Raw genomic sequence first — 22683 nt, forward strand, 5'->3', positions numbered from 1 at the left:
ATGTCCTGATCAGAATTATTCTTCAAGTAGGTATGTACAGTCATCCTGCCATCTGGTGGTTATGTTTGGGATTGCATCTGCGCCCACATCCAGCTGAAAAACCAGGGATCTTATACGTTCTTGGAATAAAGTACACTTAGCTGAACTGCTGGGGTGCAGTAAGGGGTGGGGGTGGAGGGACGGATGAAAAAGAAGAATGATTCTTCAATGTTCCTGTGTAATGCACATGAAAGTCCCATGAGAACTTGCAACCTTCTTGGCTGACCTGGGCACTCTTTGGTTTGTCATGGCTAAACTCCCTTTAACAGCTTAGAATTTGTCCACATTTTTTTTTTCTTTTTTGCTTTGATTTGAACTGAAAACCTGAAGTTCCATCTCTGGCTCCCGATTGGGTCTTTCTGCTCCCTGCTCCTCTTCCAGAGCAGATGTATTGATGGATCGATAACTGCTGATCGGGAGCCAAAGCAGATGTGTCCCTGGGTAAAACAGTGACTTGAGGTTCCATCTCACATTCTTTCCATGCCAGCTGAGACACACTTCCCAGGCTGCTGGAACCTTTCTCTAACAGGAAACCGGTCACCGACAGTTTTCTGTACTGTAACTTCACATGCCAACATGGGTGAGTCCCACTGCTCTCAAGCTCTGGAGGAATTCTCGGTGCATCTCCTGAGCTAACCTTCATACCTGCTACTCCACTTTCCTATGTGCCTGTTTGCCAGTGGCAACTTCTGAGCTAAGTTAAGCATAAACTATGGCGTCACGGGATCTCAACAAAAAGGGCATCAGGGGTCCCAGAGTGGCATTGTCCGCTTGGGGTCATTTCTTCTCCAGTCACAGACTGTCTTGTGGACAAGATCATTTCTAACATGTTCCACTGGAGGCCCCTCCTTTCATGGTCATGGCAGGGCTTTGAGTCAAATGAGGCAACGAGGGAAAATCTGCCCAACTGACGGGTGAAGAGGTGGTAAGGAAAGCAGAACACTCTGTCACCTGTGAGAGGCCTTGGGGAGCAGCAGAGGATGGGAGGGTGGGTTCTTCCCCAAAGCTCTGGAATCTCACGCACCCAACAAAGGCTGTCTGCCCTGTCATGTGATCAGAGGCGTTAGATTGGAGTGCTCCTCAGAGGTTCTGTCTCCGTCAGGTGACTTCTTTCTTTTTCGACCACCTGAAAAACAAAATTGGCAAGGATCAATCAAGGCTGGGGGGACATTCATACTCTCTTGGTGGTCTGAGGTCTCTTTAAAACAGAAGCAAAAATGGAGACAAAGCTCTTAATAGTTTGGCAGGAAGTGATCTGCATTGTATCCTGGTGGTGATATCAGTATTTACATCTTGAAGGACTGGGGTGCACCTTCCATCTGAGATGACAGCTCTAAAAAGCCACAAACCCAGGTCAGTGCCCATAGAATGGAGATTTCCTGGAGAGGATTGTAAAAGCTCACGTAATGCCGAAGGATGATGCCTTTCCCATCCCCTGAAGGCCCTGGCCCAACTCACTGCCAGACACCCTTGAGAGGGGACCAGTCTCACATGAACCAGAGGTGGTGGGTATCGCTGGGTGCCATTCCCAGGGACCATCATCTGCACTGGGCATGTGGGGGTAATTACATAATTGTCCTCAAGGACGGAAGGGCAATCTGTTCCCAGTTCTGTTGTTTTTAGGAAGGAGTATTTTTCACCTTGTTTTCTCTGTCGTTGACTTCCTTCCATGGGAGGATACTGCTTTTCTGTTGAGTCTCCGAGACATAAATTATTTCTTTAAAGGACCAGATAATAGATATTATAGGTTTTCAGGCTACATGGTCCCTGTTGCAATTACTGAACTCTCCACTGTGGCCTATTTATGATCCAGTGGGTCTATTTATGATCCAAGAAGTCTTTATTTTCATGAACAGGTGGGGTCGGGGGTCAGGATTGGCCAGTGACAGACTCCTGTCCTAGATGACCACCAGCTGAATGGGACAAATTCCTAAACTGTCAAGGGTGCAATACCGGCCCAAACCCTATGATGAGTTCCCACGATTGTACTTCATTGGGGTTCCCAAAAGGAGTAAATGGCTCCTCCTCCAGCAGTAAGATCTTAACATGCTTTTTCTATGAACCATCTGGTTGGCAGCTTTTGTCTGGGTGAAGAGCTACTCACTGAAGGTTCTCAGCAGCTTCTTGCCCATGGTTTCCTCAAAGTCGCTACTGCTGGTTTCTGTGTCCAGGTTGATGTTACAACATTCACTATCTGATGCTGAGAGAAAGGAAAGGAGAAACAACTCAAGTGTTTCCAACCTACACAGCCAGCGAACTAGGTGAGGTGATTCTGGCTGACGTTCCTCAGCAGGAAAGTTCAAAACCAGAACCAAGGCAGCGGTGGCCCTAACAAGGGAAGGATGCCCAGGAAGGCATTGGCTCTAATTAGTTAGCAAGAGGCACTTTAGTGCCACAAAAGGAACAAAGAGAGAATAAAGGAGCAGGAATCCAACTATCCAAACACTGTTTGACAGGAGAGAAGAAGAAAACAAGATGTTCTCCACTTAGCATCTTTGCCAGATAAAAAGCACTTCTGAGGACAGGTAGGGATATCTCCTTCCTCTACTTGCACAGACCCTGGAAAATCACAGGGCTCAATAACAATTAAGCACATGCCCCATATTTCCTACTAAACACAGTGGAAATTCAGAAAGACAAGAATCTCAGAGCCAGGAAGGTGCCCAGGCTCTTACCACCAATGTAAGAACGTGACCTGTGAGGCAAAATGATGCCGACGAAACTGCACTGCACGCAGAGCCACAAGGCTGAGGCCTCTTCTGATGCTCTATATGGACTGAGAAAGTCATTTCACCTCTCCAGGTCTCAGGGTCCTCATGTGTCACAAAAGGAGGGTGAACTAGATCATCTCCAAAGACTATCCCATCTTCTCCATTCTTATTCCTTTAATACAATTTCTTGCTACATGCTCTACTAAAATTCACTATGCGCAGGAGAAAAAGAACGTCATTCAGGTCCTGGAACCGTAATTATGTATGCCTCAGATAATCTGCGTTAGCTACAAGTTCAAATGTGTCATCTCATTACTTTGAAACTAGGAGCACTTGTTGGGTCATGACTCTGGACTTAAGGGGTCTCAAACCATGGCCTGGGGCAGGTCTAGAAGGTTGGGTGGGGTAACTGCTAACCTGGGGCTGCTGAAAGCTCGGGGAATTCTATCTGAGGCAAGCACAGAAGGATCTCAGGACTGCTGGGACCCTGGGAGCTCGGGGCACCACCACTGTCAAGACAGAGGCATTCAGTGTCTCGGAGGGCGGTGGTATGATCTCAGACTTCAGGACAAGTCCTGCAGATTACGTCTGGTCTCTGGACCCCGAAGGAAGGGAAACGCCCTGCCAGTGAGAGTGAGGCTGGCAATAATGCCCTACTCTATAAAGGAGGTCTAAGAATGCCTACTGTTTAGAGAACATGGTTCCGGGCACCGGGATGTGCCGTCTGTATATTATCTATCTATGCTCAAAGCTACTTGATGAGCTAGGCACTATGCCTTGCATCTACTGACCTAAGGAAACTTACCTATTATGACAAGGAAACAGAATCTTTGGTTAAAGTAACTTGCCTAAAATTGCATAGCTCTTAAGTGAAGGAACCAGGCTCTGAACCCAGGTGGAAACCTAGCTCCTAACACTGCCTTCTGGGAGAATGAATTCAGATGGACCTGATAGATGTTAGTTTCCTTCCCTGGTGGCAGAAGGAGGAGGGAAATTTTACATGGGGGTTGGGGTCCCAGGCTCCCGTCACCCAGCGCCTGATGGTGATGACCCCCCCACCCCCTTGTTCCTCCGGGCCCATTTCCCTCCCTGACCTGCTCTCATGGGAACAGCTGCAGGAGACAGTGAGAGCTGCTGTGTGCTGTGCTCCTCCAAGTCTGTCATACCCTCCTGGGTGAAGGCCATCTCCTCCATCCTCAGGTAGACGACCTCGCCGGGGCTTCTCAGCCCATCTGAGCGGCTGCCTGGGGAGGACAGCGAGTGTGTCACCTCTCTGATCTGGAGAAGACCTGGGGCTCCATGAGGACACGCTGGTAGCTCTGGACAGTGCTGAGAAGGCAGGCAGGGCTGCCTCGGAGTGAGGCATCCGCCCGAACGACTTACACGTCAGGCTGTTCCTATTGTTCAGGAGAGTGACAGCAGGCTCATCCTTGGGCGTCTGGGGAGTGCCCCGCGTCGTGGGGGCCTTGGTGGAGTCTCCGTCAGTGAAGGCCTCCATGTCGGGGGACTGGGGTGAGTTGTCTATGTGGCAGGCGGTCAGCGCATTCTGGTACTGCTGCCGGGTGATCTGGAGGGACGAGGCAAAAAGGGACAGAAGCTCAGGAGGAGCTCTCTAGATGTGGCCCACCTTCCCGAGCTCAGACGCAGCCCCACCAGGGTGCTTTGGAACCCAGGCCTCTGCGGCCCAGGATCCATGACCTTACCCAAGCTATACCAGGCCAGGGGTGGAGGGACAATGAGGCAACCCATCAGAGTGCCCACTGTCATTTTTCTTGGATCTGGACCCTTAAAATGCACCTGGAAGAGCCAAGTCTTCCCCTGAGAGCCTGGAGGGGAAGGAGGGCATCTTCCGTTAGCAGGGTGGTTGCCCACTGAGAACACAGGCTTGTACTATTGCCAATGGCTCTCTTCCTAAGGGTCAGTCAGTGGGGACTTGGCAAGGAGACCCCTGGCTTCTTGTGTAGACAACGGAACTAAAAAAACCTCCATATGAAGAATGTAAACTCCGGCAAAAACCACAGATGAAGCCAGGGTGTATTATTTCTTCCCGATGCCTTCCATAGTCATCTAGGAATCCATTTGGTAAATCTTTCAGGATGTTACTGCCTGGAAGAAGCTCCTCTCTCTAGATGAATTATATACTTCCTGATAGGAAAGAACTCAAAGATCCACTGTGTTTTCCCCTTTGGCTTTTATGACCAGGAAGTTCACAGATAAAGGTACTATTTACTTGGCAGTCTCAAACTCATTCCTGATAGCTTTCCCACCAAATTGGTTTACAATCGCTTTTCAGTTTTTAATTTAAAACATCATTGGATTATTTATTTAGTTTTGGAAATCATATATATTACTGGAAGTGCTATAACTATCTTAAAGAGATGGAACTGAGAATTAGGTTTTCAGACGTTGAAAGCTCTAGTGGTAGTATTACCCAGAATAGCTTGCTTTTGCAAGTAGAGGTTGGGATATGAGGATGGAACCTTCCATCTATATAGTGTATTACGGCACACAGAGCACTTAGGTACGTGTTATCACCACTGCTGTCATAATGACTGTATGGGGTAGGCACGAGAGGTCTTGTACGCCCCATTTTACAAGTAAGAAAATGAGGTCCAGAAAGGTTGACAGTTGGCAAGCTTTCAGAGTCCTAGCCAGTGCACTGTCTCAGACGGTGTGGGCTTTGCCTGGGAGACCGCTATTCACTCTTTGGAGCCTGGGAGATGGAAGGCGAAGTGAGAATGTGGAAGTCCAAGTTCTCCAAGGGGAAACCCCACAGTCTAATAAGGGCACCCCTGGCAATATAGGCATTTTAGCTTAAAGGGCCTTTGCTCTTGTTCTCTGGGGGGAAATTACCTGAGCCTGGGTTCTGTACAATGCAAACATACCTGTCTGCAGTAGGCTCCCTTTCACATACCCGGTCAGGTTGCCTTTCACAAACCTTCAAGGGAGGTGTTCCAATAACTACTTTGGTTTTGGGGTACATAGGTACCTAGGTGACTGACAAGAAGCTGGCATAGGGCCTGAACCAAAACCCAATCATAAAAACCCAGTTTTCTAAAGTGCTCAAAGGTTTTTGGAAGGTGAAGCTTTCTTTGAAGCCTTGCAGGTTCTCCTGGCTTAAAGGACAGGAAAATTTCCTAAGTGACACTTGGTAAACCCAACAAAGCACCTGGTATCACTCTGTTTATGTTTTTTTTTTTTTTAATTTCTCTCTATGTTTTAATGTCTGCAATTTATCAAGCCCTTAGGCATCTCTTAAATTTTCCTAAAAATGTTAATGTGACACACTTTTGGTGGTGTTCCTCCTGGGTTGATGCTTTTTCCAGGTGCTGAGAGTTTGGGGTGCCAGCTACTCGGCTCAGAGGGGAAGAACCCATGGCAAACCCAGAACCTGGAAGACAGACGAGGCTACCGTCCCCACAGCAGCTGCCGGGCGCCTCCTAGCGCTCCTGAAGGGGCAAGACGCTTTGTTTCTACAGTAAATCTTAATCTAACTCTGCTCCCAAAGCCTTTTCAATTAGGAACATGTTTAGATTGAGAGAAACGTTAGGCTGGATTTTTTCTAAATGATTTTTCACGTAAATTAAAAATTGCATTGCAGTGGTAACTATTTTCTAGTTGTTTCAGCTCTTTTTTTCATTTACTTAGGTCTTTTTTCCCCCTCAATTTATTTGATATGTTTTTAAGATTTTTATTAAAATGTAGGTAACATACAATATTACATTAGTTTCAGGTGTACACCATACTTATTCAACACTTATATACCTAAAGAAGTGATCACCATGATAAGTCCAGCAACCATCTGACACCACACCATGCTAACACAATATTAATTATATTCCCTATGCTATATATTACATCCCCAATGACTTATTTGTTCTATACCTAGAGGTTGGAACCTTTTATTCCCCTTCACCTTTCCCCCCTTTTAAAAATTTTCAATTACAGTTAGCATTTGATATTATTTTATATTAATTCCAGGTATGCAGCATGGTGGTTAGACATTTATATAATTGAAGAAATGATCTCCCTGACTAGTCTAGTACTCATCTGGCACTGTACATAGTTACTACATATTATTGACTATATAACCAATGCTTTACATCCCTGTTACTATTTTGTAACTATCAGTTTGTACTTCTTACTCCCTTCACCTTTTCTCCCTTGCCCCACAACACCCTCCCATCTATCACCCCAACAAATCTAGTACCCATCTGACACCATACATAGTTATTACAATATTATTGACTATATTCCTTATGCTATACCCTACATCTCCATGACTACTGTGTAACAACCAATTTGTACTTCTTAATCCCATCCCTTCTCACTCATCCCAACCCTCCTCCCATCTAGTGACCATTAAAATGTTCTCTGTATCTATGAATTTGTTTCTGTTTTGTTTGTTTATTTTGTTCTTTGCATCTGTTTTTCTCTGTCTGACACTCCACTCAGCACAATTCCCTCCAGGTCCATCCATGCTGCCACAGATGGCAAGAACTCCTTCCCTTCTGTGGCCAAGCAATATTCCATTGTATATATGTACTACCTCCTCTTTATCCATTCTTCTGTTGTCAGACACCCAGGCTGCCTCCACATCTTGGCTATTACAAACAATGCTGCAATGAACATATGCATGCACACATCCCCTTGTAGTAATGTTTGGGTTTCTTCAGATAAATAAATACTCCAAAGTGGCATTACTGGGTCCTTCTTTGTCTCTTGTTATAGCCTTTGGTTTAAAGTCTATTTTGTCGGGCATAAGTATTGCTACCCTAGCTTTTTTTTTTCCATTTCCATTTTCATGAAATATTTTTTTCCATCCCTTTACACAATATCTGTGTGTGTCTTTCAATCTAAAGTGTGTCTCTTGTAGGCAGCATATGTAAGGATCTTGTTTTCTTATCCATTCAGCCCTCCTATGACTTTTGAGTGGAACATTTAATTCACTTACATTGAAAGTAATTGTTGATAGATATGTAGCTATTGCCATTTTATTATTCATAATTTTGATCTTTTTTGTTTCCATCTATAAAGCAGTCCCTCTAACATTCCTTAAAATGCTGGTTTGGTGATGATAAACTCCTTTAGCTTTTCCTTGTCTGGGAAGTTCTTTATCTGTCCTTTGATTCTAAATAATAGATTTGCTGGGTAGAGTAATCATGGTTGTAGGTTCTTGCTTTTCATCACGTTGAATATTTTGTGCCAATCCCTTCTGGCCTGCAAAGTTTCTGTTGAGAAATCAGGTACCAATCTTATGGAAGCTCCCTTATAAGTTACTAGTTGCCTTTCTCTTGCTGCTTTTAGGATTCTCTCTTTGTCTTTAAGCTTTGCTATTCTAATTATAATGTGTCTTGGTGTGGGTCTGTTTGAGTTCATCTTGTTTGGGATTCTCTGCATTTCCTGGACTTGTATGTCTATTTCCTTTGCCAGGTTAAGAAAGTTTTTAGTCATTATTTCTTCAAATAAGTTCTCAGTCTCTTGCTTTCTCTCTTCTCGTTCTGGTACCCCTATGATGTGAATGTTGTTCCACTTGATGTCCCAGAGATCACTTAAAGTATCTCATTTTTTAAAATTCTTTTTTCTTTGTGATGTCCAGTTGGGTGTTTTCTGCTACCTTGTCTTCCAAATTGCTGATTCAATCCTCTGCTTCATATAGTCTGCTGGTGATTCCTTCTAGTGTACTGTTCATTTCCATTGTTATATTCTTCACTTCTGACTGGTTCTTTTTAATGGTTTCTATGTCCTTTTTTATGCTTGCTATCTCTTTGTTGAAGGTCTCACTAAATTCCTTCAGCATCCTTATAACCATTGTGTTGAACTCTGTATCTGGTAGGTTGCTTGCCTCCATTTTGTTTAGTTCTTCTTCTGGAGTTTTCTCCTGTTCTTTCATTTGGGATGTATTTCTTTCCTCATTTTGGCTGCCTCTCTGTTTGGTTTTATGTATTAGGTAGATCTGCTTCATCCCCCAGTGTTGGCTAGGTGGCCTTATGTAGTAGGTGCCCTATGGGGCCCAGTGGCACAGTCTTCCTGGTCACCTGTACCCAGTGCTCCAGGAGTGTCCCTTGTGTGTGTTGTACGTGCCCTCCTGTTATAGTTGAGGCTTGGTTGCTATTGGCACTTCAGTGGGTGGGACTGATCCTCAGGCTGATTAATTGTGGGTTTTGCCATGTCAACAGCTTACAGGTTGCTGTGTGTGGGGCTTACCCCAGTGAGTGGGATTCACCCCGGTGGGCTCTGGTGCCTGTTGAGACCGCCTTTTGGGTATGCCACTTGTGGGGCTAATTGGGCGGTGCTCTGTTGTGGTCTGAAGTCAACCTCCAAATATGTTGGTTTGAGGGTCTCTTGGGAGGGGCTCTGGTGCAGGCCCAGGTCACTCACTGCCTGGTAAGAGCTACAAAGTGATCTGCAGTTGTTCACTGCCTATGCTAACCTTGGAGTCACGTGGGAGAGGACATGCTGTGAACCGAGAACATCTGCCACCAGTACCGGGCCTGGGGTAGCTCCACAAAATGCCAGGACTCCTTGAGGCCTGCTGCCACATGCCAGCTCCCTTAAGATGGCAAAGCCTTAAGCTGATAAAGCCTCATATAGTATGCAAGTTGGGTGAGGCAGATCTCAGGAGTCACTAAAATGGGAAGAGTTGTGGTCTCCAGGTTAATGTAGATTCTGGTTTGGTGCCAGTGCTGAGCCTGGAGCTGCTCAGACAAAGGTCTCAGAGCACACTGAGGCCGGTCGCCTCCTGCCTGGGGTCTGTCAGACTGATAGTTTTCCAAGAAAGAGTGCAATGCGGGTGGGCCTGGTTGCTCTTGGAGAAAGTGCCTTTAGCATTGGGGGAGTTGGGTAGGTCTGGGTCCCAGTGGGTCAGCAAGGCGGAACTGTGGAGCTCACCAGACCAATCAGATTCAGATTTGGCCGTAAGCGTAGGGGGCGGGCTCAACACAGGAAAGGTAGTGCCAGCCTGCCGGCTGCATGGGAGAAAGACCTCCATGGGAAAATGCCAACAGTCCTCCAGCCCTCTTCTCGAAGCACACAACTCAGTCTGCTTCCCCGTATGTCTCCAACACCCCCTGAGTTACTATTCCTCCGCTGGAGCCTAAGGTGAGTGCTTGAGAGTGAGAAAGTCTGTGCTCGGGCCCTTTAAGAGGACGCCTGGGTTTCCCGCTGCCTTCCATCCCACCTGGATGGTCAGAATTTCCAGTTTTTCACAGCCACATATTGTAGGGGCTCCTCTTCCTGCCATCAGTACTCTGGACTGGGGAGGTTGGTGTGGGGCTGGGGTACCTTGCTCCTCTGCACGGAATCTTAGGAGCTGAGATGTCCCTCTGGGTTCTCAACCACCACACGGAGGATTGGGGTTAGCCAGTTCTGCGTCCCCGCCCCTCCTACCAGTCTCGCGTGGCTTCTTTATATCCTTAGTTATACTTCTGTTCAGCTTGATCTGTAATTCAATTGTGATTTCAATTTGTTCATGGAAGGAAGCAGGCACAGTGTTTATCTACTCTGCCATCTTGGATCTCCCCTCTGTTTGGGTTCTTTTAATTAGTTTTGATTTGGCTTCTAGTCTAATCAAAGAAGGCCAAATGACCCTTCACCAAGAAAATATGGTGTGAAACACACTGCCTACTCAAGACAAATGTTCAAGTCCCAGTGTTGCACCTTTCAAGCTGGGCGACCTTGCTCAAATCGATAACCTCTCTGAGCTTCTTAAAAAGGCCCAGAGATAATGAGATAGCATGAGTGAATGTTACACAACTGCTTCTTGTTTAAAACATGTCCACATCTATTTCTCACAATTTAACTTTATAATTGGCATACATTTCAAAGAAAGGGGTCATACTTAACCATCTCAGTCTAAACTCTCCATGAGATGGGGGTGGGGGAAGAAGCAGTGTCCCCCCCTCCAAGTGTTAACTGGAGGTGCTGTGAAAGCAAGACTAGATCTTGGGAAAGTGAACCCTTAACCAATACAATAAAGCAAAAGAGAAAGTAGGGGCAGGAGAGAGAGTGAGAACAATAAGAAAAGGAAGATGGAGAAGGAAAAGAGACAATGAGTAAAGAGAGGGGGAAGGAAGAAGGAATAGGGTGCATTCTGGTTTGATTCTGAAATGGATTTGTGGGCTTAGGGCTCCTGTCAATTGCTACATTGGCTGTGGTGCCCAAGCTGAAAGTCTTGGGAATGTTTCAAAATGCTCTATTTTATTTAACTAGTTCATTTCTGGAAAGGTTCTATCCCGAGTGTACTGGACTGTACCACTCTCTCTTTGTTCTTAAGAAACAGCGATGTGCCCCTCTAGTAACCTGGGGTCAAGGATCCAGGAACCTGAACCCTCCCATTCAGAGCTGTTCTGAAGGAAAGGTTGAGCTGGGTATAAAGTATTGCTTTTGGTAACAATACCGAGCAAATGTATTCCTTCCTCATAAGGTACTGAGTTCCTGAGGTGTTCACACAGATGTTAAATAACCACTTGTCCATGGTGTTAAAGACAAGATTCAGACAGCTACAGCTAGGAGCTACCATTAGTGGGAGGAAACATGGCAGAGGGTGTGTGTGTGTGTGTGTGTGTGTGTGTGTGTGTGTGTGTGTGTGTGTTGGGGGGTGGGGAGTGGTTGGCCCAGGTACAGGGGTAGGAACAGAGATTGGGGAGGGTCTGCAATGTAGTATTAAAGGAGAGGCACTACCCATTGTCCACCTTCTGTATGTGCCTCACAGCTTTGCTTTCACAATGCTTCCTCTTTCAAAAAAAATCATAAACTAATGCCATGCCAATGTCACCTTAAAGGAAATTGTTGACAAGGCACCACTCTGTATTTAAGGAAACAGCGTCTTCTCAGCTGTATTTCTAGATTCATGCATCACTGTTTGTCATTTACTCCCCTTTGTTCAGCAACCTATGAGAACTCCTTTCCATCTAGCACAGTCCTCTCCAATAGAAATACAGTGTGCGTCACACAGGTAACCTAAAATTCTTTAGTAGTTACATTAAAAAATAAGTAAAAACAGTGGGTGAAATTAATTTCAATAACATATTTCATTTAACCCAACATTATCCCAAATAATTTCACTTCAACATAAAATCAATATAAAATTATTAGTGAAGAATTTTTACATTCTTTTCTGTACTACGTCTTTGGAATCCAATGCATATTTCACATTTACAGCACATTACTTTGGATGAGCCACATCTCATGTGTTCAACAGCCACTGTGGCTACTGGCTACTGCACTGGACAGTGAAAGTCTAGCAGATCAACCTACGCTTCTTTGCCCAGTTTTGATAATCCGGGCTTGCATGGCCACAAGTGTCCCCACTGCTTGCCAGCACAGAACCACCAGTCCACCTAAGCTTCATAGTTCCTTGAATGCATCATGTTTCTTTACCTTCCATACCCGTTTATCGGTGTCCCCCTCATGGCATTACCTAAACTCCCCTCTTATTCTTTCCTAATTCTTAAAAGTCCAGCATATTCTCCAGCCAATACAGTGCTTAAAATAAGTGCCACACAATCTTATAATCAATTAGATATTACTCTGCATTGGTCACTGTCATTTGACTTATGTTTCTTCTCCTTACCTAGATTTAAATCTATTCATCAAGCAGAGGATGTGATTTCTATTTCTTTAGTATAGCCCATGGTGCCTGGAACCATAGTTAATACTCAACACATATTTATGGATCAGTGCATTGAGGGAATCAAACCACTGTTCAAAATTCAACCTGTTTTTATTCTCTCTTCATTACTGTAGACAGAACCATTTTTAGCAGTAGCTTGAGTTCGAATTGTCTTCTATGCTTTGGCCAGTTAAGAATTCAAGTTCCCTCTAAATTACAAAGGAAACAGAGATCTGTTTCTCTTGAAACTAACAAAAGGTAAGGGTACCCTTTTGGACATTTCGACTTAGCAGCCAACGTGTCCAGAAGTTCACCTTTATCCAGTGTGATGTCTCCTATCATTTTATGATGTTCATCCCTTAAAACACGATCCTGCAATTTAGGGATTCTGCCACCAGATGGTGATGGGGCATCTTGGTTATAGTTACACAAGCTAGGACTGTAAGATGTCGGCCAAATATTCTTAGTTTAATGATATCTACAAAACATATTTAAAAAAAATTCATAAGGATTCTTTGGTACCTTCATAACTTATGAAGTACTATTAATCACAGCTTTTAATATCTTTCCCAGATAATCATTAGATAAACCTTTGTATCTAATTTTGTAACTTATCTTGAAGTTAAATTACTCCTGGACTTAATAAATAGTTCTGGAACTTCCTTCCATTGGACATGAAAAGCCCTTGCAAAATCTTCCTGCAGCCAGTCTCAGGGTCTTCTGCCAGTGAAAACACTCCTTTGTACAGGCTTCTCTTTAGCTTCCTCAAAAACTCTTTATGTTATAAAACGGGGTGAGTGGGAGAGGTAAATGAAAAAACAGCCTACATAATGGCCCTAAAAGTCCATTAAATCAGGAGGAAATTTTTAACTTTAGTCTTTAAGGCATCATCTTAATTTATATATGTATGTATATTAAAAAAGAGAGAGAAAACCAACACCCAAATAAATCACTATGTTAAAAGCACTTGAACTCCCAAAGTTCCCTTCGCTAGAACTACCCATTGCAATCAGAGCCTTTCATTTGCAAACCAGGAAGTGGGCTCTCACCAGACACCAGCTCTGTTGGCGCTTGGAACTTGGACGTCTAGCCTCCAGAACTGTGAGAAATAAGTGGTTGTTGTTTAAACCAGTTGATGCTAATGTGTTATAGCAGCCCGAACACACTAAGACAAAGGGAAAGACCTGAGAAAACAAACCTAACAGAAATGCTCAGTGCTCTTCAAATAGAACCCAAATGGCCTAAAGATGCCAGTTTACCCGACAGCTCATGCTCGTCCCACCTCAGGTCAGACTGTCATTGCACACCAAGCAGTAGCCCTCCGATCACCAAGCTCTTTCCTGCCTCTGCTGTTTCTGTCTTGAACATTTGCCCCACTTCCCCTTTCAGGTCTCGGCAAAAAAGTCTTTTTCTTTGCCTGCTCCCATAAGCATTTCTAAAGCAGCCTCCTTGCGTCCTCTGTCCAGTCCCTGCTTATCCCACCACCCTGTTTATGTCTTTCATAGCTGTCATCACGACCGGAAATAACCCAGGTTACTTACGTGGTTACTTGCTTATCGTCTCTCTCCCCTTATTAGCATGGAGGATACATCAAGGCAGGAGCTTGCTGTCCTGCTCACCACAGGAACTTGTCAATGCTGGGACAGTGCCAGGCACAGAGCAGGCAGTACTTGAACCACTTACTTATATTGTGACTTTCAATTTCTTTTCCCACAAGCCATGGGACCAGTACTACAAACCAAACAGAGTCAGCATAAAATGTCTCCTCTGCGGTATATTCCTCCCTCCACTTCTGAAGAGGGTCTGCAATAAGCGTGGCTGGAGGCAACAGGGAGGAGGATCATGGGCTATGGTTTTCTGAGGTTTCACCTCATCGTCACATTTTTTTGGGAACATGGTGGAATGGGATGTACCGCCTGGCCCACTTGGCCCACTTCCCCAGCGGACTCTACAGGCAGGATGGAGGGGATGGTTCCCGAGCACCCGCCCCCCAGGGTGGTGGGGGAGTTACCTTCACAAACTGCACGTCGCTGAGGATGTGGACCGAGTAGTCGGGAGTGTAGAGGTTGTTGCTGCTACAGCACAGCTGGCTGTTGCTCCCCCCAAAGTCACTGCGCTCACGACTGGGCGACTCCGAGCGGTTCAGCGCGCTGCAGCGAGAAGGGGAGCGGTTCACTGCAGATGGTGAGGGGGAGAGGAGGCAGAAAAGGAAAAAGGGGAGAAGGAGAGGGGAATGGAAAGAGGGAGATGGAGGGAGTGGGGGGGGAGAGAGACAGAAAGAGAGAGAGGGGGGAGAGAGAGAGAGAGAGAGAGAGAGAGAGAGAGAGAGAGAGAGAGAGAGAGAGAGGTTGTTTATTGAGGTCCCACAGGACTTTAAGGCAATGGTAACACTGGGTCACTGGGTGGTGGAACTGAGCCTCATGCCCCCCATCAGAGCCCAGGAAAATACCCAGCTGTTCTATTGATGTTTATTCCTAAGAGGAGCAAACACCTAGGACGGGAACTCCTGGCTCCACTCTGCTCAGGCTCCTCTGCCAGGCAGGAGCTGGACAGAGGTTGTCACTGCCGTATTTGGTTCTGTTTTCTGGGTTAAGTGCTGTGGATAAAAAAAGGGGGTCTGTATAAATCTGACTGGAAGGAACCTCACAAGGTGATCTGACCCAAATTCCTAACTGGGCGGGTCATGGTGGGTAGTCACGCCCCAGGCCTACAAAAAGGTTCATCTTTGCCTTAAACAAGCCCCATCCATTGTTCTTGTGCCTCTAGGTTAACACACGTTTGAAAGGCCAGAGCAATCCTCATTTTTAGATCTCCAAGGGAGCACATAATCTGTTGACTGTCCTGTCCCTTGCTTTCTCCCACCCTCGTGTCATCTTCCTTGCATCCCCTCCTTAATTCCAAATGCAGAAAAGAAGCTGCACAACTGTCACTCTCCGAGCATTGTGAGAGCTTGCTCCCCAGTATGTCATCAGTTTGGCTCAAATAAAGTCACACAAAAATTCTCTGTAGGTTTGGATGCTCTTCCATTGACAGTGCCGATGGTTAGCTACTCCAGACCCTGAGACCCTCTACAGGGTGAGTTATTTTATGGAAACTCCATTCACAAACCTTATTTTAGGAAGGCAAAGAGCTGCCCTCAAAACCATCTGTCACTGCCCAGATGACCGATCCGCACTGCAGTGATGCATTGTAGTGGGGATAACTCAGGTCTGCCCCAACATTGGCGAGGCCCAGGGCAGGTGGAGGCCCACAGATTATATGGGTATATGTTTAAAGCACATTAATAAGCTGTTGAAATATGTTCTATCCTTGTCCTTGACAAATATACTGAATAAAACTCCAGCTAAACAGGAACTCGCTACAGCTGTCTACTCTAGGTTCTGCTGCCAGCAACTCTTCTGTTGGTGTTTCTCTTCTTAAATAAGTTTTCTGACTTCAGAAAAACAAAAACAAAAACTTTCAAAACATCCCAAGCTAAATTACACTTGTTAAATCGAATTATACCAGAGGTCCAAATCTCAAAATACAAAATCTAGTGCCACTATTATAACCCCCGTCTTATCATATACACTCGTAAGAACCTGGAAGGCCAGGCCCAACTGCTTAATAGAGTTTTGTGCCAGAAAACGGCTGTATGAGGGAGAACTACTCCTGGCCCCCTTTCCCCAGGCTGTTTGAATGGGGAATTCTGGGATTTCAGTATCTGAAATGTGGTCTAGAAGGAAGAACACAGGCTCTGGGTGGGGGGCCCACTTCCCTTTGGCCAAGAGAACTCCTCCTTATCCCACAGAGAGGGCCAAGACTGAGGAGAGCCAAAGTGGGGTCCTCTAAAGTATGAGGCTAGGGCACAGCTCCCTCTAAGCCTAAGGTGGGGCAGGGGGAGGAATAAGGCCTCCTCAATGTTCAGTCAGCTTCTTTTTCCATTTTCAAGAACAACTTCTTGGGAAAGTTCAATTAAGACCATGTCACTTGGTTTCAACATACACTCTGTGAACTATTCTCCCCAGGATCAACAGAAGGGAGGTTCTGAAGGTGACCCTAGCTTTATTTCAACCTTGGAATAACCCCGTGAAAGACTGCAGAGCCCCTTCCAGCCCTCTGCTTCCCAACTGACAGCACTCTCCATTTCTTCCCAAAAAGGAGAACCGAGGGGCTATCAGCTCCTCATAAACGGATTTATTTAGTTCAGTGGCTCCAATGAAGAGACTGACGCTGCTCCTTATTCTTTCAGGGTAGAACCTCAGGAATTTAATTCTATCTTTTGAGATAATATTGCCCTCCACCGAAATATTTGATTAGCATCTAGTTGGAGTGAGTCCTGGAGGGTTGACAATCTGTGTGGCTGCCAAGCTATTATTGCTGTCTGGCAAACTGTGTATCAGAAAGATTAAAAATAGCAATAGGTTGAATCATTTTCTCATTAGAACTATAAATAATCACTGCCTTGAGAGGATTATAGAACTAAGAGTTCTACTTCCAGTCTTCCCCTTCTTGGTAAATGTCATTCACATATATGCTGTCAGTTAAACCAGAAACCTGCAAATCACCCCAACAGCTGCCAGTCCATCAGCCCCGCATCAAGTCCTCTTATCTCCACCTCCGACAGAACAGCCCATCTGCCTCCATCTCTGTCTCCACTCACGTCTGAGTTATCATCGCTCTCACCTGGACTGCAGTCTGGTCTCCCCACTTATCCTGTAATCAGTTCTTACCTCAGGTGCCAAAAGCACATTTTAAAAACACAAGTCAGCCAGCTTCCCATTGAATCTGAATAGAATCCACACTCCTTGCTGTGACCCTTAAGCCCCCTATGACCTGACCCCTGCTTTCCTGTCTGATGTCATCTTGGGACTCCCTTTCCCCTGCTTGCTCTGCTCTGCTCTACTGGCTACCTTGGAGATCCTCAAACATGCAAGCACCCCCCACCTCAGTAGATGCCATTTCCCCTGCTCCCTCTTCTCCTCTTATCCCACCCCAACCACTTTCACTTCCCAGTCATTAGATCTCCTGAAACACCTCTTTCTCTGAAGACCTGATCTGGCCACCCTAAGAAGATTCTCGTTTTTCTCTATCACTGCCCTCTGGTCATTCCTTCAAAGCACTTTTCACAAGTTTTAATTACATGTTTGTACTTATTTGTTATGTCTGCTCAATTCAACTCTAAATTCCACGAGGGCAGAAACCTTGCGTTTTCTGGTCATCATTGTATACCTAGTACCTAGTACAGTGCCTGGCTTAGAGTAAGTGCTCAATAAAAATGTGTAGAATGAATGAATCAACACCTAAGAGTCCCTCAAGGAGTTTTGATTTCAAAATCTAAATTTTGTCTTAAATAAAGTTTCAGAGCTCTTAAAACATCCTGGAATCAGAAACCCTTTCCTCCGCAACCAAAAGTCATCCTGGGGAAACTGACTTCTCCAGAAGCTAGGGTGGGTAGAATAACATGCCCGAAGCGCAGCTGGAGAGTTAGATTGTGCGCGAGAGAATCCAAGATTGGGCACCAAGAAGCCTCAGGCATTGGCCTGGTAGCTTGAGAAAAGCCACAGGGAACATGAGGCCTTCCTGTCTGTCTGTCTGTCTGTCCTGGCAGTCGTGGAGTCAGGTGTGCTTATCCACTGGGTAACAGAGGACCAGGCCCTCCTCCAGAGTGACTCAGGACTGAGCGGGACAGGGCTAGTGCCATGGAGAGTAGCGTGAAGCACCGAGCTGATTGTAAATGTCAGTAGTATCAGGCAGAAAAATAACGTGTGGCATTTCTGGTCCTGGTCCCTTGAAACCAAAATGATGAGTTCTGGCTTAGCTAGGTCCATCTGTGGCTGTTCTAAGGTGGTGGCTGGCTGAGTAAGTCAGTGGTGCTTCCTCAGGGCCAGTTGTGGAAAAGAAGCGCAAGCAGTCCTGGAGGAGGGTGGCTTCTCTGGCGTGAGAGTGGAATCTGGGAAACCATACCATGAGCTGGTGAGTCTCGTTCTCAATTCAGTTGGGAACGAGAGGGGAGAGTGTAAGTAAGCAGGGCTTGTGGCTTCGGTTACCCTGAGAACTAACCATGGCTCCTTGATAATCCTCCCTCCGCCTGGTAGGGCATGCGCTTCACACACCTGTCGGCTGCTCCACATCCTCATCCCTATGTCACAATGCAAGATACATTCAAGGAGGATGACAGGGAAACACCGCCCTGTCTTATCTCCTGAACAACTTCCATCCATAGAAGGTTCTGCCTGGATCACTTCTACTGCCCGTTGGAAACAGAGGCAGCAGCGACACCCCTGTGCCCCCAAAGCTCTCATCCTCACTGGCACCCAGCATAGGCATGTCACCCTGCTGTCACTCACAGGGACCTGCACGTCAAACACAAGCGACATCATTGTTGTGCTGGGAGGAATGGCTTTTTAAAAAAAGTGAAAACAATGCTATTGATGGTTTATTCACAAAGTCCCCAAATGAATCCCAACGCCAAAAGATACAACTGTCTGACAAAGGTCAGGTCTACAAAAGTAATTTTTAAAAGAAAAAGGAACCCTCATTTCATGACAAAGAAAGTCCCAGCTCATCCGAGTATTGTGCAAGATCAATGTTTTCATGTCCCAGAGCCTGACATTCCTCAATAGGTGGGATGCTGATGACTTGGCATTTTGGTAATTGTGCACATACACGCAGAGGTTTCTGAGCGAGGGAAATGGAAATGTTTTTAATAATAAAAAAAAAGAAATTAGTAACAGACGAGTGTCCCAGAAGCATGGCAAACTACTTCAAGTTGTGTAATTCCCCTTGGCATTTCCTAAGAGCACAGAGGCACAGCTTGGGGGACTGAAGTGAAGAGGGAAACCCTAAGTAAAAGGCAAAGAGGTCTGAGAGGGGACAGAATAAACAGTGATGTGTAAAACTGACCACAGGAAAAAAAAACAAAAACAAACTGACCACAGGACCCCTCAACAGGAGGGAGGCCAAGCAGCCAACATGTCCCCTGCCGACTCTTGCTCATCAAACTCTGAACCCGGCTCTGGAGAGACTGGGTGATAGGGGTAGCGATTTCTACTCTAGACCTCCAAGCGCCATGGTGAAATGTGGCAGACCTCATTCCTGCCACCTTTGCCTGGTCAGTCTGCAGGAGACATCTGCCCTTGATGGCAAATTGGAATTATTGAGGTTGGGCAGAGATGACACTGGGGTAAAATTGGGGGTGAGAATGGGGGTGCAAGAGGATTTTGCACTGTATTTGGGGCTTGATGGAATCTCCCATTACTCTGCACAAATAGGCAGGGGCTGCAAAAACGTATACACAGCTCTGGGACTCTTACTTCGTTTGTGACATCTGTATCCAGAGAACGTTCACAACTCTCTGTGGGGAGAAGGACCCAGAAGAATCCTCACTCCCCTGTTCAGTCTGGGGATTTGAGGGGAAAGTAGGGTCTAGTGGCTACCTGCTTATATCTTTTGGAGCATCAGTGAGGGACAAGAGGGAACAGCCCACTTTGGTCACGGTCACTGAGACACGGGCCATCTGTACTCTCTAAACTGCATAAAGGAGTTTAATTACATAGATTTTAAGAGTGCGAACTAGGGGGGCAGCCGGATGGCTCAGTAGGTTAAAGCGTGAGCTCTCAACAACAAGGTTGTGGGTTTAATTCCCACATGGGATGGTGGGCTGTGCCCCCTGCAACTAAAGATTGAAACCAGCAACTGGACTTGGAGCTGAGCTGCGCCCTCCACAACTAGATTGAAGGACAATTCCCTGGAGAAACACACTGTCCCCCAGTACTCCCCAGTAAAATTTATTTTTTTTAAAAAGAGTACAAACTAGCATTATTAAAATGCATCATTCTGGGGTAATATTCAACAACAGACAACCAAATCTCAAAAGCTCTCTGTCAAAGCTACAATGTGAACTCTGCAAATCAGCCCAAGTTAGGAGCCCAGATGAGCTTGCTCACATTACATGGAGCTTTAATGGCTCCCAAATGTTTACTACACAAGAGCCGACCCAAAGGAATATTTCCACTTACTACATTTCACAAAGTAAAAAGATTGTTTTTAGGAACTCCTGGTACATTCTGGGAGAAAACTCTATCCTCATTGATCTCAAAGCACATTATAAATAGACAAACAAACATTGAAAAATAACCCTTACTCCCAACCTCTCTCCTGTCTTTCTGCTTTTATGGATTTGGAAGGATTCTGAAATCATCTCTGCTGTTGGGAGAAGAAAGAAGGAGTGAATCTAGGGAGATGGAATGATAACTGCAATGGGGCTGTGTACTCTCAGTGGGTTCATCAGAAGTTTCAATTTTAAATGAGAGCACCAGTAAAGCTGGCTAATTGCACCATACACTGGACCACTCTGCTTTCCTTATTTCAAATTGAGGCTCAAATAGAAGGAAACTCCCTACAGATGATGGTGGCAATATTTGGTGTAAGGGACTGTTGGCCTCAATCCAGTGTGAGCACCATATTCATTAGCATGGCTGCTTTCAAAGTCCTCTAGGGAGCACAAAATGCCTACATTCACGGGGGCAGTAAGGTCCCTAGCTACGGGACAGCAGGACCCAAGAGTCTTGGATTCTAGTCCTCATCCCTTTACTTTCTTACTACACCTATGACACTGACCCAATGGCTTAATTTCTCAGAGCCTGTTTCCTCACCTGTTGTTTCCCAACAATAATCCCTGCTCATCTCCTAAAGTGGTTGCGGGGATCAAATAAAATGGCAGGGTTCCTTTCAAACTTAAAGGCCCTATTAATTTCCAGGATTTATATTCTTCTCTGTGTATGATGGGGGTAAGACATAACGTATGTAAATTAATGTACCAGGAATACAAATCACATATGGAGCCAGAAATTGCCCAGGACTGCTTTCCACAAAATTCCTACTGTGTTTCCCTGAAAATAAGACCTAGCCGGACAATCAGCTCTAATGCGTTTTTTGGAGAAAAATTAATATAAGACCTGGTCTTATTTTACTATAATATAAGACCCAGTCTTATTTTACTCTAAGATCGGGTCATATAATATAATATAATATAATATAATATAATATAATATAATATAATATAATATAATATGGTATGGTATAGTATAATATAATACCAGGTCTTATATTAATTTTTGCTCCAAAAGACGCATTAGAGCTGATTGTCCAGCTAGGTCTTATTTTCAGGGAAACAGGGTATGATTGAAGCTTCTTCTTCTGGTGATAGGCAACAGAAACAAGAGTGACATGGAAATACCATAATATAGGTCCTGGGAATGTCACCCAATCACTGGGAAGCCTTGGTGGTTGGCTATAGATAGAGCACAGACAAAAGAAGGTGGAGAGGAGAGCCACAGGAGAAGCAACGTATCCCCGCCTCTCATTTTCTCCTGCTCTGCTCCACTCTGCAGAATTAAACTAAGGGTTGGAATAAACTGGCCTTGCTCTCATTTCTTTTTCACTCACCTGTTTCCTGTTAGGTTGAACACCCACAGTCATGGAAAATGGGAGGATGGTTAAAAGAGCTCTCAGGAGCACATGGCACCAGCCAGTTGGATGGGAAGTCTCTGCCTCCTGCATAGCAGGAATGAGTCACCACAATCTCTGTCTGACACTAGGTTACCATGAAATTTTTCAGAATAAATACCAATAAACTAGAATTAACCTTTAGTTTAACTGGAAAGTTACAATTAACTAGGTTGTCTGGGTAACTGAGGGGTAACTAAAAAGGAAACTATACTCCTGCTTTCATCGTTTTTAAAAAAATACTTTGATCCTCCTGGTTGAAAATCTTGAAAAAAATGTGCACCTTCCCTTTCATAGCACATTCTTCATTCACCAAGGTTCCCCACATGTAAAAAGGATCTTGAAGTTCCATGATGTGGTCATTTCTAATTTTGCTGGCATGCAGGAGTAGACCAGTTAGCTGGTGAGGGCAACAGCTTGGCGTCTCACATTGACTGTACTGTCCAGTGGTCATCATGAAGGCATGGGCTCCCACAAAGTGAGAAAAAATTTATTTCTTGGTGGAAAATCACCATCAAATGAGACAGAAAACTTTGGTGGAATTTGAGTATGGTTGACTTGTCTTATACAGATAAACATGGGAACCAGATGATTTTTGATTGAAAAATGATTTGGGAGAAAGAAGTCAACATAAATATTTCTGAAATTGCAGACTTAGGGGTTTGTGGTCTCAGGACATAGCTTTTTTGAATGTTGAGGGTCTACTCTGCAGATTGCAAAACGTAACTGGATTCTTGATAACTGAGAATATGGTGGGGCCTCAGAATCATTGCTGTGGCTTGAGGCTAAGGGAGACAGACGTAGAGGGTGTGGGAAATTGGACTGTGTTCT

General features: G+C 45.1%; 1 protein-coding gene across 7 annotated transcripts in view; it reads right to left on the reverse strand.

Moving 5' to 3' along the window:
- Positions 1 to 342: 342 nt before the first annotated feature.
- Positions 343 to 22683, reverse strand: part of CNNM1 (cyclin and CBS domain divalent metal cation transport mediator 1) — a 55209-nt gene continuing 32868 nt past the window's right edge. For 2 of the 7 annotated variants that reach the window (XM_081075004.1, XM_081075002.1), the window contains 5 exons: positions 14375 to 14538; positions 4134 to 4317; positions 3845 to 3994; positions 2144 to 2239; positions 343 to 1165 (listed from right to left, as the gene is read on the reverse strand). In XM_081075004.1, the coding sequence (XP_080931130.1) occupies positions 1086 to 1165; positions 2144 to 2239; positions 3845 to 3994; positions 4134 to 4317; positions 14375 to 14538 (674 nt within the window). In that variant the 3' untranslated portion in view covers positions 343 to 1085. Of the gene's footprint in view, positions 1166 to 2143; positions 2240 to 3844; positions 3995 to 4133; positions 4318 to 14374; positions 14539 to 22683 lie in introns of those variants that run through there. The other 5 variants (XM_081075003.1, XM_081075005.1, XM_081075006.1 and 2 more) reach the window with 5 other exon arrangements.

This window comes from Rhinolophus hipposideros, assembly GCF_964194185.1.
Source record: "Rhinolophus hipposideros genome assembly, chromosome: 15".
Lineage (NCBI taxonomy): Eukaryota > Metazoa > Chordata > Mammalia > Chiroptera > Rhinolophidae > Rhinolophus > Rhinolophus hipposideros.